We start from the raw sequence: 17,062 nt of genomic DNA on the forward strand, positions 1-17,062 counted from the left end.
TTACTTGTTTACTTTCAGAAAAACATCAAATAATCATGGCTCCATGCACTTGCCACTCTGTTCCCTTTGCCTATGAGGAGCCACTGTCCTCTCAAAATTCTCAGCCTTCAAAGACTCAGCTCGAAGCCCACGCCCTACTTCCCACCACTCTTTAAATGAGTCTCCTCATCCTTACCATGCTCTTACCCTAGACTGTGTTCATTTGTAAATATGTCTTCTCTCCCCAATGAGAACTCAACCTCCTAGAGAGACCAAGACTCAGTAGATTCCTCCTTCCGTCCTTCTGTTCCTAAGGCAATGCTTTATGCTTGGGCAGGACTCAGAGAATGATTGAGAAGTGAATGCTCCTTCAGAAGTGCTCACTACATCGCAACCACCTTCATTAAGTAACAGTGGAGGACCAGCCTACATTAACTCCCTGAGAGAGAAAGAGCCTACCAAGAGGCCAGTTATCTTCAGACAGCCAGAGTCAACTTGGAAATGGAAATTCCCGTTCTAGGGCTAGAGAAATAGCTCCAAATTCGGGTAAAGCCTGATGATGGGACCCATGTATAAGTAGACAGAGAGAACTGCTAACTGATTCCACAAAAATATTCTTTGATTCTCACACATGATCTGTAGCACATATATATACTGACCCACAATAACAATAGTTGATACTAATAATAACAACATAGTTTTAATTTTAAAGAAATCTGAAGCCAGGCAGGGGTGTCATACCTTTAATCCCAGCACTTGGGAGAGAATGGAAGGCAGATTTGTATAAGTTCAAGGACAGCCTGGTCTACAGAGTTTGTTCCAGAACATGGATAAACACTATCTCAAAAAGAAAAAGGAAAAGAAAGAGAAAGGAAGGAAAGAAGAAAAAGAAATCTGCCTTCTTGGTAAAAAGAAAAAAAATCACATGAACCCCAACGTAACTGATGTTGTCCTGAACCAGATTTTCTCCAAGACACTAAGATGGAGAAAAGATCTGCTTGCTTTTAGAAACAAGGATCTGGTTTTCCTCCTGCTCTTTCCATCACACCATCTCAGCCTCCACTCTTTCAGATCACAGCACAGCATGACACTGCGAGCCGGCCCAGCAGATTCAATATTCCCAACATGGTGGAGGAACAAAACAGAAGCAATTTCAAACACCATTGGGTGTAACCTGTGCTCCAAGAGAAACTCCATACAAAATACAGTTCCACTCCAATGTCACTGACCATGTTTGAATCTACTATGAATTATGGCAGGGCATGCTCTGAATTTCACCCTGCCCAAGCACCGGAAGACTAAGATTTCTGGTCCTAGAAACACCTTCTGTCACTGGTGTATAAGTTCACAAAATTCCAGTCTGTAGCAGGACTTCGTAAATCTCCTAGGAATTGAATCCTCCAGCCCCCATGATCCATTGCTTCCACAGATGCACTATTACAGACCTGACAGAGCCACTGGTGCTTACATAGAACCTGACAGACGTAGTACACTACAGACAATATACAGAGACAATAATCAAAAGCTAATTATGTTCTTTTCTAAGTCATACACTGTACTTGATTGATAGTAATTTTAAAGGTAACTCTTATGACTCTCTAACCTGGGCAAAGGAATTTAAATTAGGTATAGAAAACTGAAAAGCCTCCTTCTTCGCATTATCAATAGGAAGATAAAAAATTTTTTTGCAGAAGATTAATTATGTATTAAGTTCTTTTTGGAATGACTTACTTAATCTTTACAGTAATCTTTTCTACTTTTTTATACTTAAGTTATCGGCACAGCTAGGACTGAGCCCAAGTCTAGATAGCTGAGCTTGAAATACGTATCTCTTCCACGAAATCATGCCCGCTTCACCGGTGCTTTACTTACTTTGCTCTGATAAATAAAATTCAAAGAACCAAATACAGAATGGCCACCCAGATTGGACTGAGAAACAGAAAGTACTAGAAAACAAATGAACTCCAAATAATAAAGCTATAATGAATTAATTATGGTGCATAATAAGCCAATGTTATCAGCGCATACAAATGTACCGATATAAGATGTCAGGATTAGGGACAAGTATGTAAAGGTTAAGTAGGAACTCTCTTTACTATTTTTTGTGATTTATCAGTAAACCAAAATTATCCTAAAATAAAAGTATATTTTTAAGTGCAAGAAAATTAAAAAAAAAAAAGGCAAGGAAGTTTTAAACTCAAATATTATCCTGAACTTGATAGCTATCTGGATGTTTTCAAAGGAGGAGACACATAAAGTATTGACTATGATTATCAATTTTAAATCTGCCAAAGATGTCACTTACAATTTCATCTCATTAGGATATGGTTGTTTAAAAGAAAAGAAAGGAAGAGGAAAGGAGGGAGAGAAGGGGAGCTACTGGGCTGGTAAGCCTGACCACCTGAACACCAACAAAGAGGAAGAAGAAAATCACAATCAGAGAACCAACTCTCAAGAGCTGCCTCTGACCTCCACACACGTGTCATGACTGGCACGTGTGCTCTTGCATGTGCATGCCCACACACACCAAATAAGTATTTTAATGGAGAACACTTAGGTTCTGTCTCAAATATCTCAGCTAACCAACAATAAAGTCGTAGCAAAGAAAGAAAAGGAAAAAAAAAAAGAAAGAAAGAAAGAAAAGAAAGCAAACCTCACCAAATTGATGTGACAGCAGGTGACCCGAACAGCTGCTTGACAACATGCTGAAATAGGCAGTTATGAGTGACTGGGAAGCAGAAACGATACAAGGCCACCCTGAAGTAAAGGTTAGGGGGAGGACATACAGCTGTTAGAGTTTGAGAAGGAGCATCCACGGACACATCCAACTGACCCTCCGCAGCCACAGAGACAGGCTCATCAAAACCTTCTGACTAAGACCTCATGCAAACCGTGAAGGAAAGAAACCCAACTGAAGATATTCACAACACACCTCTACACTTCAGCCTCAAACCTGGAGACCAACCTTCCATTAGCGTGTGGACGGCAAGGGCTGCTGACCCTGTCCCAATCTCTTCCAATACATCTGTGTATAGAGAGGGTGTTCTTCCCAGACCTATCTATCAGCTTCAAAGAGAAGCTGTTTATCCATCCTAGCACCACATTGTGTGTGGAGGGGGGTGGCGGTAGGCTTTCCTATTAGTGTGTATATTTTGAGTGTTTCTATTATGGTAAGTAGACTTGTGTTCCTAGACCATTATAACTTAACTCTTTTCTATACTACTTATCCAGTATAAACATTCAGTTTTATTTTCTATATGCTTATTTGTATTAGGTCATCTCTGGGTTTCTGCTGACTTTTTTTTTTTTTTAAATGCTTCTTGCTTTTGTCATCTCAGTGGGCTACACACACTGCTTATTTCAAAGTTTTCAAGTTCTCCCCCCACCCCCAGAATTTTCATTACTAACAATGCTTCTCTATCAGAACACTCCTTAGTGCTGTTCCTGACCCTTCTGAATACACATCCTTAATAAAGACATCCCTTAGTGGGGGAGGAGAGGAGGGAGGTGCTGGAGAGCTTCGGAATTAGTGTCTGAAGTTTTGTCATCTGCATACCGAGGGTGGTCTCTTTGTTAAAAAATTTAGCTGTCCAGACCTTAAGGTCACGCGATTAGTATTCCCTTGGGAATCACTGGGCCTTTCTTTGAAAGAGCGGTCCAATTTTCAGGCCGCACTAGATAACTGCCCATTCAGAAGCTTGGCCAGGAAAGAATGTCGGTGTTTTCCGGCAGGTAAAGGTGCCTGGGGGTCAGGGAGAGAGGGAAAGGCAAGGGGTGGAGTGGGAGGCGGGTGATCGACAGGGATAGAAACGGTGTCTCCTCCTCCCACTGAATGCGAAATAGCCAATGGGGTGGCGCGGCCGGGCCGGCCGGGCGGCCAGTGCCATATAGTATGCAGCAACCGGAGGAGTCACGTTGGGGGAACGGCAGAAAGCAGCTATCCGTTTACACTACTTTGCTCTAGCAGCTATCTTAATGGTGACTGCGTGGCCTGGGGGAAACCTGATCGGCCAGATCCAGCCGAAACCGGGAGGGAGGGAGTGGGCTTTCCGGAGGGGGGAGGGGGAGGGAGACGAAGAAGGAGGAGTAAGAGAGGGGGAAAGAAAGAGGAAAAGAGTGCGAGGGAGTGAGGGAGGGAGGAAAATAAACAACAAAAAATGTCCTCTTCCTCCCCCACCGGGCAGATTGCAAGTGCGGCGGACATCAAGCAGGAGAATGGGATGGAAAGCGCCTCGGAAGGACAGGAGGCGCACCGAGAGGTGCCGGGGGGCGCGGCGGCTGGGCTGAGCCCCCCGGCTCCAGCTCCTTTCCCCCTGGAGCCGGGGGACGCCGCGGCTGCCTCCAGGGTAAGCCGGGAGGAAGGGGCAGCGGCGGCCGGAGCGGCAGATCAGGTACAACTCCACTCGGAACTTCTGGGCAGGCACCAGCACGCAGCCGCCGCGCAGCCCCCGCTGGCCTTCTCGCCGGACCATGTCGCCTGCGTGTGCGAGGCGTTGCAGCAGGGGGGCAACCTGGACCGCCTGGCCCGGTTCCTTTGGTCCCTGCCCCAGAGCGACCTGCTACGTGGCAACGAGAGCCTGCTGAAGGCGCGAGCGCTCGTGGCCTTCCACCAGGGCATCTACCCTGAGTTGTACAGCATCCTCGAGAGCCACAGCTTCGAGTCGGCCAACCATCCGCTGCTGCAGCAGCTCTGGTACAAGGCGCGCTACACCGAGGCCGAGCGAGCGCGCGGCCGGCCGCTGGGCGCCGTGGACAAGTACCGGCTGCGCAGGAAATTCCCCTTGCCCCGCACCATCTGGGACGGCGAGGAGACGGTGTATTGTTTCAAGGAGAAGTCGCGCAACGCGCTCAAGGAGCTCTACAAACAGAATCGCTACCCCTCGCCGGCCGAGAAGCGGCACCTGGCCAAGATCACCGGCCTCTCCCTCACCCAGGTCAGCAACTGGTTCAAGAACCGGCGGCAACGTGACCGAAACCCCTCCGAGACCCAGTCCAAAAGGTGAGCGCCAACTTTCCTCCTCCTCCCCCTTCCTCCCCCCACCCCTTCCCAGCTTTCTTTTCCTCCAAGCGCTCGAAAACATGGCGCTTACCTTCCCCACCAGCCTGGTCCGGCTGCCCACCTCTCCCCGCCCCCCACCTCGCTTCCCTATGGGAAGGGGGGACGACGGTGGCAACGGGCGGGCGGGGATCCTCCCTCCTAACCCTCCCCCTCCTGCCCCCAGAAGTTTCTGGTCGCCCTCCTAGGTCCAGTCCCCGCCCCCACCTCGGCTGGTCACTGCTGCCCGGCTTCCCACCCCCATCCTGCTGCCTTTGAAGTTGCCACTCTCGCCTTGGTTCTTTCAGAGAGCCTGTGTGCACGCCGGCAAGGCTGCTCTCACCGCGGCTCCGGGCCCGCAGGGGCTGTCGGCGCCGGCCGGGGTCCCTGCCTCCGACGGGTCACCCGGAGCCTGGAGTGCGCACACGCTCCAGAGTACCCAGGGTTCTACTGAGCCCTAGGCCTGCCCTGGAGGTCACCAGGGGCGCTCTAGAAGGAAAAGGAGCGTTAATGGAGACTAGTGGCTCAGATGGGGTCTGGGGACGTCGAGGCTTTAATATGACAGAGTTAATCATTCACCCTGCCCGCCGCGGTTCCCATCGCTGCTAAGGCAGCGTGGGGTGTGGGTGCTACTCGTCTCTGCGGTGTTTTGAAACCTGATTCTGAACAACTTCGGATCGGGTTACAGTGCATCAGAGGTGGCAAGACTGAAGGACAGTTTCTTGGACCCCTAACACAGTATGATTCCCTACTGACCGGGCAGATGGGAATAGGGGACACGCTGGCTCAAGGTGGGCAGCAAGAAAGTAGGGGAGCTATCCACTCAGTCCTCCTTCAGCCATCCCCCCCCGAACCCCTCCCCGTTTCAACTTTATTGTGTTTTCCCCTTCTTTCGTATAAAATGCAGGGGGGGGTTCACCCCTTTTGTGTCCTTTAGAGTAAGACCCTTGACAGTGTGTGTTTAGGTGTGTGTGTTGTTGTTGTTGTTTAGGTGTGTGGTTGTTGTTGTTGCTGCCGCTATAGTTGTTGTTGTACGGGTAAACTAAGCAGAAGGTTGATGGCCCCCCTCCCCGCGGGGATTTGAAGAGAAGAGAATCTAAATGCAGTTCAAATGTTCTGCCCTGGGAAGGAACCCGGGATCCATGGAGCCAGCTGGCCTGGGCCAGGTGAAGGTGATCACCCTGCGCATTCCAGAGCCCGCCCTCGCTACTTTGCCCTGCGCCCGGGTGGAGCCTGGAGGCCCACAGCTCACCGCAGGCAGGGAGAGAGGCGCACTATGCAGCCCTGACCCTGGTTGCCCGTAACCATAAACAGAACATGCCCGCCGACTTGCGAGCACCCTCCCTCAGTATTGAGAGAGGAAGCAACCTAGAGAAGGAGCAATGGTTAGGTGACCCCACCTATCCCGGAGTGCTCTGCAGATGAACTGAAGAAATCTCCTAAGTACTGGGTATGAGGCCGGTGGCACATGTAGGGCAGCTGTCCTCTAGCCTTTGCTATGGAACCGGCCCAGTTCCAGGATCTATCTACACACACACACACACACACACACACACACACACACACACACACACACACACATATCCTGAGCCACGCTCTGCTGACTTTATCTTCCTCCCCATTAACTCCACACCCTCAACCCCCAGCCCAGTTGCCTAGTATAGGCCCCTCTCCGGATCTGCCTCCCACCCGCACCCCTGGTGAGTCACCCTCACCAATGGCGACGGCTGCTCTGCTTCAGCTCGTAAATCAAAGCGCTTTCTGCGCTCCTGGCCCCAAAGCCCAAAGCCTGGGTAATCCCCTCCCCTCAGCTTGAAAGGAAACCGACCACACTGGGATGTTGGATCCTCAGCTGGACCAAATCTCACCAGGCTTCCAAACTGCTTCTGTCCTGCCCCGCCCAAAATCAAACCAAACGAGGAAAACTGCCACCATTCCTCCATGACCTGAACTTGGTATTTCCCTTATGTCCAGGATCCTGGAATAGAAGGACCGAAGACTCAGGGAAGGAGTCTGATAGTTACAAGGCCAGTGAGTGGTGCTCACCTTTCCCCTCTCATCTCTCCCGAGCACTGGATGGTGTATGTTAAATAGGCCCCTATGGCTTCCTTTGGATCCAAAGGCAACTGTGCATATCAAGAGTTGCAAGTGTCTTTCCTTCAAGGGCAAACCACTTTATTGAGTGAGAGTTGTTTCTCTGGTGGAATAAAAGTTTGGGAACAGGTGAGAAAATGGTCTCTTGTTACCTAACTGGCAAATAAAACTGAACCCCTCATACCGCCTGCTCCTTTGACAGTTCCATCTACCTTCAAAATAACATGAATGTGAAACAGCTCTCCTAAACAGCAAAAAACGACACATTAACGTTTAATGAATTGTTTCTATGGCACAGGTAGCACATGAATACTGTGAGAATGAAAACACAGTATTAAAGTGCTTTTAGTTGAATTTTACATTGTGCAACCTTCTGGTCTTTCTCAGAAATTTAAAAAAAGGGATCCAACTACATCTCACTGTCTGGCTGGGCAGGATTTGCTTAAAACCTCATAGTTTTAACAGGGCCAGCAGATACTTTGCTTTGCTTAAATATTGCCTTTAATGGTTTGAAGGATGTTTTACAGTCTGTGTGGATTGTCAATCCCTTGACCTTCACAATGTCTTCTCTTCCCCCTGAACAGCGAATCGGATGGCAACCCCAGCACTGAAGATGAATCCAGCAAGGGACATGAGGATTTGTCTCCTCACCCACTTTCAGGTGCATCTGATGGTGTCACCAACCTCAGCCTTTCTAGCCATATGGAGCCAGTATATATGCAACAGATTGGAAATGCTAAGCTGTCGTTAAGCTCGTCTGGAGTTGTGTTGAATGGAAGCTTGGTGCCTGCAAGTACTTCACCTGTCTTCCTTAATGGCAATTCTTTCATTCAGGGACACAATGGTGTTATCCTTAATGGACTGAATGTGGGAAATACACAGACAGTGTCACTGAACCCACCCAAAATGTCTTCAAACATTGTGGGCAATGGCATAGCCATGACAGACATCCTGGGATCTACCTCCCAGGATGTGAAAGAATTTAAAATCCTCCAGAGTTCTGCTGTGAACTCAGCAGCCACCACCTCCTACAGCCCTAGTGCCCCTGTGTCATTCCCAGGCCTGATACCCTGCACAGAGGTGAAAAGAGAAGGTGTTCAGGCAGTGGCCTCCCAGGATGGTGGCTCTGTGGTGACTTTTACTACACCTGTACAAATTAACCAGTACGGCATTGTCCAGATCCCTAATTCTGGAGCAAACGGCCAGTTCCTTAATGGGAGCATTGGATTCTCTCCACTGCAGCTGCCTCCGGTCTCAGTAGCAGCTTCACAAGGTAAAGGCTTCATTTGGTACCAGTAATACACCAGGGCATGTGTTGGTTAGTTGCTATAAATGACAGGTTTAGTGAAAGCTATAAATTCATGTTATTGTCCAGATACATCGTTGGTTTACACAGTTACAGAATAGCCTTGATATGGCTTCCAGTACCTAAATACTATCCAGCTTGCCTGATTTTCTTACATTCCTGGGGAATGGAGTTTTATCTTCCCCAAACAGAATGGAAAAGTACAGTTTCTAGCAGACCTTGCCAACTCTACAATTATAGGAATATGGTAAGTCAATCAGTGCTTATAAAATAACCCAGTACTTGACGTTTTAAAATTAAAAATTAATAAAATTGCTAGGAACATAAAATTAGTCAAGCAGTTATTTATTTGACCAGAAAATGTTTTAAAAGAATAAACTAAAAGACTGAATGTATTCTTGCTTACATCGTGTTCTTCCTATAATTATCATTGAAACCCAAAAAGACCTAAAAGAAATTTAGAAGAACACGTGCATTTCTGTTGCTTTAGATGTGTGTTCATTTCTCAGCTGTGTGGGTTTATGTTTATGAAAACAATTGTGTCATTGTGTATTTGTGGCTTTACTAACAGCAGTCTGTTAGAGAAAGGAAATGAGCCTGAGGCTGGCACATCAGTTCCTCAGGAATGTGAATCGAATCTGTATCGCTTGTCGTTTTTCTCTGTGCTGAAATGGGAACAGTTAGGATTGGCCTTGGGAAGCTGAGCAGCCTCCAGCTCTTAGGGGTGGGAGATGGTGATCCCGTTCTTTCTCCTGTAAGCAAGTCTGAAAACCCAGATTTTTACCAAAGGTCAACCTGCAATGTGGTCAGTTTTTGTACAAGTCTTGCTTCTGTAGCTACGGTCTACTTCAACTTATTAGAGGCATTAATGAAAAATAGTTGTACATTTCATTCAGTTATTTGTCTCTCTTTAGAGAAAAAGACAGTAAGCCGCCATGGTCCTGTGGCACACTCTTCAGCTGTCTATTGAGTGCTCCAGATTATATAAGAGTTAACCTAAGTCACACTCCAATTTAGGACAAAAGACAAACACCCCAGAGAAAGCCAAACTATCTATGACTCTAACCCAGCTTCCCTCTTTATGAAAATTTCCAAGCCGTTTACAGCATTTTAGAGACAACAAAGTTGCACGGATAGCATAAGTATGTGTGTTAGCAGTGTGGATGCTACGCTTCTCATCGTAATCAAGACAAGTGCGATCACTTTAATAGCTAGGGTTGTTTTGGGACGGGGTTGGGGGCGGGGGTTGTTTACACTTTTTTTTTTCTTTCAGTTTTTCTTTCTTTTTTTTTTTTTTTTTTCTGAGACAGGGTTTCTCTGTGTAGCCCTGGCTGTCCTGGAACTCACTCTGTAGACCAGGCTGGCCTCGATCCTTTCAGTTTTTCAAGACAGGGTAGCCCTGGCTGTCCTAGAACTGATTCTGTAGACCAAACTGGCCTCAAACTCAGAGATCCGCCTGCTTCTGCCTCCAAGTGCTGGGATTAAAGTCATGAGCCACCACTGCCTAATAATAGTTAATTTTTCAATGGGCTATTTACCAAGAATAAGAATAGTTTTGTCAGTTAAAATAGCTAAGATCAAATGACAGGGATCCGACCTTTTGAATCTCTGGCTCCGGTAGGCAACTCCTCCGTCGTAGTTGTGTATTACAGTTTTGCTGTAGAGCATTTTGGAAATTTGGACTTCGTTTTTAAAATGCTAAGATAGGTATGGTGGTAAATGCGAATCTGTAATCCTAACACTTGGAAGACTGAAGCTGGAAATTGGGGATCAAGGCCTACCTGAGCTACCTAGTTACACAGAGCTACATTCAAGCTGAAGCGGGTTACATAGTGAGAGTCCATCTCCAAAAAGCGCACCAAACCAAATCAAGTCAACTTACACTGAACATTCTTTAAAATGTCCAGAAACATAGTCCTTTCTTCCTAGATATAGGAAGAAGTTCCATAGGAAGTTATGGGGGAAAGCAGCCTGCTGATAACTGTATTCACTTTATAATCAGAGAGGATTTGGGGCTTTGTTTGTTTGTTTCTTTGTTCGTTTTTTTCTTCTTTAGCATCATTGTAAAATTATACTTTGCACCTGCATTTTTTTTCCTGTTCAGTTTTTGTACTGAAATTTGTACAAATTTGTAACTCAGTTGTCGCTATACTTAAAAAAAAAAATCATGTTCTAGCCAGGCATGTTAGTACATGCCTTTCACCTCAGCCCTTGCGAGGCAGAGGCAGGCAGATCTCTGTGTGTTTGAGATCAGTCTGGTCTACAGAGTGAGTTCCACCACAGGCAGGGTTATATAGATAGACACTGCCTTAAAACAAAAACAACAACAAAATCATGTTTTATATCTGAGGCCTTGGGTTCAATTCCCAATACTGAAAAAGAAAACAAAAATCAAAAATCATCCTTTAGAATATATCTGTTTTCCCCTTCATTTATGTAAGTTAGTGTTTTTCCATGTTCAGGGTATGTCAGTTTATTTGTGTTGAATAGCTGTTGGGGAAATGTTGCTACTTATGACTCTGTTAAAAAATAATCATTTTGTGGACACGTCGCTAGTGAACAGTTTCACAAACACACAGACACAAAGCAAAATATTGATCAGTTGTGGCTTTTTCCTCCTTAAGGTTTTGAAGCCTACAAGACTTTTTAAACGCACTTAAAACCAAAGGTTTAAAATAAGAGCAGTTCGTTCACGTGTATGGCCTGAAAAAAAAATTAAGTTAAAAAGCAATGTAACATAGATCGAAGTGGTTTTTTTTCGTAACCGTCTTTCTGTGATAAATTCTCATGTATTAGTAGTTCACATTTTTAAAGGAGTTCAAATATAGTTAGTGTTTTCACTTTTGGTTTCTCATAGAAAGACATCCTTTTGCGTGCATAAAGTACTTAAAGATGTAAGCCATCGGTGGCCCTGAGGACTTCTTCACATAGGGAGCACTGATTGGGGACTTCTTCACATAGGAAGCACTGTCATCACAGTTGATTTAAGAATTCAAGAAGGGCCAGGCAGTGGTGGCACACACCTTTAATCCCAGCACTTGGGAGGCAGAGGCAGGCGGATTTCTGAGTTCGAGGCCAGCCTGGTCTACAGAGTGAGTTCCAGGATAGCCAGGACTATACAGAGAAACCCTGTCTCGAAAAAACCAAAAAAAAAAAAAAAAAAAAAAAAAAAAAAAAAAGAATTCAAGAAGGGCACCATTGAGTGAACTACTTAATTTTCTGCACTTGTAAAGGAGTCGATTAGACCTCTAATGAAGAGTGAGGTCAGTACCCCATGTTAATTCTCCCCCAGAAATCTCCCTAAATTCCTCTTTCTCTCTCTGGTAACACTTGGGGACCCGAGTCATCTGACAGCCATCATTTCCCTTTCCCTTGTAAAGACTCAGAGGGAGTTGTATTTGATTGAGATTTGAGGGTCTTCACTGTCCCACGTTTCTCACTTAAACTTCTATTTTCTACTTATAATTTTTCTTCTAGTCTCCACAGACCATTAAAGTGGGGGCCTCAAAAGACACACCCTTTTGACAGAGGCGTTAATTGTAGTCCTTTATGTTCTTCTGTATTTTCAAAAGAGTACTCCGGGGTTACCATTCATTTCTCCCATCTCTACAGCACTGAACATTTAGAGCTAGAACAACAAGTGAGGGAGGGGGGGGGGGGAAAAAACTGGAGAGTTTTGTTGACTCGAGACTGCTTTATTGGTAGTTCGGTGGAAGTCTGAGGCTTGTCTGTACAGGTTGATGTCATTAACTTGTTAAGTTCCAGAGAAACTCATTTTATGTGGTATTTTCGACCATTTTCATTTACATTTTATGTCAGTACCTGAGCAGTCCTAACGGAAATATTTTGTTTTGCAACTGTGTTCTCTCATTCTAACTGGTAGAGTGGCCACTAGCAACTGATTAAGAGATGGTAAGTCCATGATAAAGAGCCAGGAACTCGGCCAGTAGTTGAGCTCAGACAAGATTGTCTCTTCTTTTTTTCTTTTTCCTTGAGATAAGGTCTTACTATGTAGTCCAGACTGGCCTCAAAATCAGTCTTCCTATCTCAGCTTTTATCCCCAGGTCCCACATACTTGCTCGTTTTGATTGGTTGGCTTGTATTTCTATTTGTTTTAGATGCTGAGTCTTGAACCCAAGGCCTGCACCATGCAGGTGATCTGCCACTGAACCCTCTCCCCAGGCCCTATGCCTCCTGCCACAGCCGTCTTTCATTGGTCCTTACAGTGACATGGAGGTTAACAAACATAGATGAAAGTAGCTCAGTGGCAGAATCTTTACCCAGCATGTAGGAAGCTCTGAGTTCAGTCCCCAGCACTGCAAAAGAAATACAAAAAATATATATAGAGAAAGCTAGTCTGCCTGAGTCCTATTTACTGTGTTGAAGCTGGACTAAGTTACATATTTAAGTGTCACCTCTACATAAATACTGAGGAAAAATCATGTGTGCTAAAAGGAGTGACTGTGTGTTTGTTTTATTTTTCTGTATCATTTTCATCAATGTGAATTGGTACTTTTCCCCCTAGGTAATCTTTCAGTAACTCCAAGCACTTCGGATGGAAGCACATTTACAAGTGAATCAAGCACGGTTCAGCATGGTAAACTTTTCCTGAGCCCTCTTACCCCCAGTGCAGTGGTATACACTGTTCCTAATTCTGGCCAGACTGTAGGAGCTGTGAAACAGGAAGGCTTAGAAAGAGGCCTGGTCTTTTCTCAGTTGATGCCTGTCAATCCCAATGCACAAGTAAATGCAAGCCTGTCTTCGGAAAATCTCTCTGGGAGTGGCCTCCATCCACTGACCTCTTCGTTGGTTAATGTGTCCACCGCCCATGGTTTTTCCCTGACCCCCCCTACACTACTTAATCCCGCTGAGCTAAACCCTGACCTTGCGGACAGCCAGCCAGTGTCTGCACCTGTGGCAAGCAAATGCACTGTGACATCTGTCAGCGACACTAACTATGCAACCCTGCAGAACTGTTCCCTTATTCCTGGTCAAGACCTATTGTCTGTCCCACTGACCCAGGGCAGCCTGGGTGAGATAGTTCCAACAGCTGAAGAGCAGGTGAGTCACGCCTCGCCAGCAGTCCACCAGGATTTTGTCAGAGAACAGCGCTTGGTTCTGCAGTCAGTAGCTAACATAAAAGAGAATTTCTTGCAAAATTCTGAGAACAAAGCAACAAATAACTTAATGATGTTGGACTCGAAATCCAAGTACGTCCTCGACGGTCTGGTTGAACCCGCCTGCGAAGACCTGGAAACAGACAAAAAAGAGCTGGCCAAGCTCCAGACTGTTCAGTTGGATGAAGATATGCAAGACTTATAAGCCTGATTCACTCCACCTATCTCCGCTTCTCTGCTTTAACAGGGGCAAATCCTTTTCTTCCCGAAGCCCCGAAGATGGAGAGCTTCCACTCATTTAGAGGAACACACTGTACTTCTGCAAGCAAGTGCATTTGGGTTGAGCTGCATGAAGATCTCATAGTTAAATATACAGGAGTGGCACTGCATTGCTGAAGCCTTTCTGGTCACATCATGCTCGCTTTGAAACAGATAGGGGCAAGACAAGTGAATCAAACCATCCTCTATCATTTAGTCAGCAGTATAACTCCACCGGCAAAATGGAACGTGACAGTATTTCAAATTTAAAATGTATACACCTAACTTAGAAAATTAAATAATAGCTCCAGGCTGTTGGAAGCAATGTAGTTGGGTTTTTTTGTTTGTTTGTGTTTGTTGTTTGTTTGTTTGTTTACTTTTACTCTGTGGGCATTGAGATGGTTAAGAAACAATGGTACTCTAGACTCTCATAACAGCATATTTTTTTCAAATTATATAGCTTATATGTATGTGTGTGTGTGTGTTTGTGTGTGCATACACATATTCATCATTTTCAGCAATTTGGGGAAAGGCTTGGTTTTAAGTCTCTACGTGTTTCCAAATGTGATTGCTAATAGTCAAATGTGGCAGAGAAAGTTTGAAATGCCACTAACCTCTGACACAACTTGGGTACGAATGTAAATACAGGTCTCTAAGCAAGATCTGAGTTAAGTACAGTGAGTTTTTATTTATACCGTGTATGTCTCTCTTCAGGCTTCGTGAACTGAAAAGAAAAATGTCTTCTTACGTTTAATTTATATTTATTGTTTGAGCAGGAATAGGACATCTTTGTTTCCAACCAAGTTTTATTTTTTTGTAATGTTTATCAAGAGTCTATTAAGGTCAATGGTAACACTGAAACAGGAACTGTTAACCCCCAGGACTGGAACTTTGTCGCTTCTCCACACATCCTTCTTACTTTCCCAACTTTGATTCATTTAAATATGTTTTCTATAGACTCCTATGTGCCTTTTTACCTTGTGGCCTTTTTATTACTAGTAAGGTACAGAAGTGTCAACAGTGGTGTTGATGGTTCTTTTGTACCATCAAACAGGGTTAAGTTTACCACAGAACCCCTTTAGGCAGGACCTCCATTTCACTAAATAGCATGTGTAACATTTGTCATGCAAATGGATAGACAGTTATTGTTGACACTCTTCATTACAATGAAAGTACAAAATTGTAGAAGACCCTGAAACAGCAATTCTGCAGGCTATGAAAACAACCTTTTTTGTTCTGTTTTGGTTTAGTTTTGTTTTTTTTTGTTTTTGTTTTTTTTTTTTTTTTGTTTTTTTTTTTTTTTTTTTTTTTTTTTTTTTTTTTTTTTTTTTTTTTTTTGAGACAGGGTTTCTCAGTTTAACAGAGAAACTGTTACAGACTGTCCTGGAACCTACTTTGTAGTCCAGGCTGGCCTTGAACTCACAGAGATTCACCTGTCTCTCTGCTTCCCAAGTGTTGGCATTCAAGGCCCGGGCCACCACTACCCAGCTTAAAAACAACCATTTAAAGTAAACAAAGTATATGTAAATTGTTCTAAACAAAATCTGTCCAACTGAAGGTTCCCAGCAAGTTTTGGATTGGTTGGTATAGTGTAGCACATGACTGTTGCCTGTCCTATTTAATTAAGCAAATCCTTCCAGTTTCTGTAGGAAGTTCTGTTTAAAAGTTTTAGCGGGATTCTGTATCCACAATATAACAATGTACTGCCTTCATGCTGTTAGTCCCAGGGCATCTCTGATTTCAGAAAGAATGCGATCTTGTGTAAGGTGACTTTTCAGTTGTTAAGCATAAAGATAGTACCAAACCTTGTTTTTATAAGGTGGTGGAAGAGACAGACTGCTTGGTTTCTAATTAAGATGCTCGTCTGCTGAGCAAGGGTTGCTGAGGATTTAGCATTTGTTGTTACTACAAAGGGCACTTGCAGTCAAGATAAAGAGTCCTATAAAGAATTTTATGCCCATCATTGTGATAGAGAACCCAAATCCCATTTTTGTGAAATTGGTGAATGTCCCTCAATTGCTGAGATATGCAATTTGGGCCACAGGTTGGTTGGTTGTTTGGGAAGTTTTTGTTTCGTTTTCACAAAGCCGGTTGCTTCAATGTGGTTTTCTACTGACACTACTTACACAGCCTGGCTGCCCCCCCCCCCCCCCCCCCCCCCCCGGCCTCCTTCCCAGTTGTGTACTCATCATATTAATGTGATTAACTTCATGGTCTTGTAGTATAGTTTACATAAAAATGATATTTTTCACTAGATTGCTGCAGATATCAAGAGGTCATTTATTTAAAAATACTTGTCTGGTAAGGGAAGTGAGAAAGTCAAAATGTTATATAAGGCTGGTGTGTGTGGCTCTCTCTCTTTCTCTCTCTGTCTCTCTGTCTCTCTGTCTCTCTCTCTCTCTCTCTCTCTCTCTCTCTCTCTCTCTCTCTGTGTGTGTGTGTGTGTGTGTGTTGGAAAACTTCCATATATCTAACAAAAGTATCTCTTTTATTCCAAGTTCTTCCTCTTTTTCTCCCTATGAGAAAGAAAAAATAGCACAAAACTAAGTAGTTACCTAGGAAATTCATATTCCACCATGGTGAGCTTCTAGCCCTACAAACACCCCAGGTATACAGCCCACCAGGTAAGAATCAGTGCACATTATAAGAACTTATTGTTCTTGTCTATTCTTTCAGTTTTAAAGAAGGGCCAGTTGATATGCAGCCCATGTATGTGTGGATGGAATATGGTAAACCCCGTGATCTCCTTGCACAGAATTGCAAATGACATTTTTCTTCCACAACACCAAGGGCCAGCCTCAGAGCCTTTGGAGTTCATGTGGCAGACTATCCTTACATAAACCAATGCTTGAAGATGCTGCAAAGGATCCTCTAGTGATTCCTTCTTCTCAGGAATCACTAGAGGTAAATAACCCCCTTTAAACCCAACCCCTGCTGCTGGCTGTGGGATTTTCTGGTGCCAGCCTATCTATGCACTCTATAGCTGGAATTGCCATTCAGCTCTTAGTTACGACTAGTAAAGAGGATGGTCTAGCATTCGAAGGAGGTTCATCTCCCCCCCCCCCCAACAAACAAAAGCACCTGTGTTGTTCTGCATAAATATGTCATGTAGATTTATAGTGAGGACTTAATACATGTTCTGGTGCCTTTCTGTGTTGTGAAAGGCAGGTAGATGTTGTAGCCATAGGTTTAAAAAAAATATCCATAGTTGAATTGCACACTGACCTTAACTCTCTGTATGTACCCTTGTTATTCTGCATGTTAAAGCTGGAG

General features: G+C 44.6%; 1 protein-coding gene across 2 annotated transcripts; it reads left to right on the plus strand.

Moving 5' to 3' along the window:
- Positions 1-3,889: 3,889 nt before the first annotated feature.
- On the plus strand, positions 3,890-15,038 carry Six4 (SIX homeobox 4). Of its 2 annotated transcripts, XM_076922020.1 has the most exons (4): positions 3,890-3,957; positions 4,164-4,978; positions 7,693-8,381; positions 12,940-15,038. In XM_076922020.1, exons 1-4 carry the CDS (start codon positions 3,955-3,957, stop codon positions 13,734-13,736), a joined length of 2,304 nt encoding a protein of 767 aa, XP_076778135.1. In that variant the 5' UTR covers positions 3,890-3,954; the 3' UTR covers positions 13,737-15,038. The 2 variants fall into 2 exon arrangements, with proteins under 2 accessions (XP_076778135.1, XP_076778134.1); XM_076922019.1 differs by lacking the exon at positions 3,890-3,957 and having other exon boundaries at positions 4,069-4,978.
- The last annotated feature ends 2,024 nt before the right edge of the window (positions 15,039-17,062 follow it).

This window comes from Arvicanthis niloticus, chromosome 23 (assembly GCF_011762505.2).
Source record: "Arvicanthis niloticus isolate mArvNil1 chromosome 23, mArvNil1.pat.X, whole genome shotgun sequence".
NCBI lineage: Eukaryota > Metazoa > Chordata > Mammalia > Rodentia > Muridae > Arvicanthis > Arvicanthis niloticus.

Coding starts and splice junctions, on each gene's coding strand:
- Six4 (XM_076922019.1), top strand. CDS start 4,137: ATGTCCTCTTCCTCCCCCACCGGGCAGATTGCAAGTGCGGCGGACATC. Junction 4,979..7,692: donor TCCGAGACCCAGTCCAAAAG/GTGAGCGCCAAC, acceptor CCCCCTGAACAG/CGAATCGGATGGCAACCCCA. Junction 8,382..12,939: donor CTCAGTAGCAGCTTCACAAG/GTAAAGGCTTCA, acceptor TTTTCCCCCTAG/GTAATCTTTCAGTAACTCCA.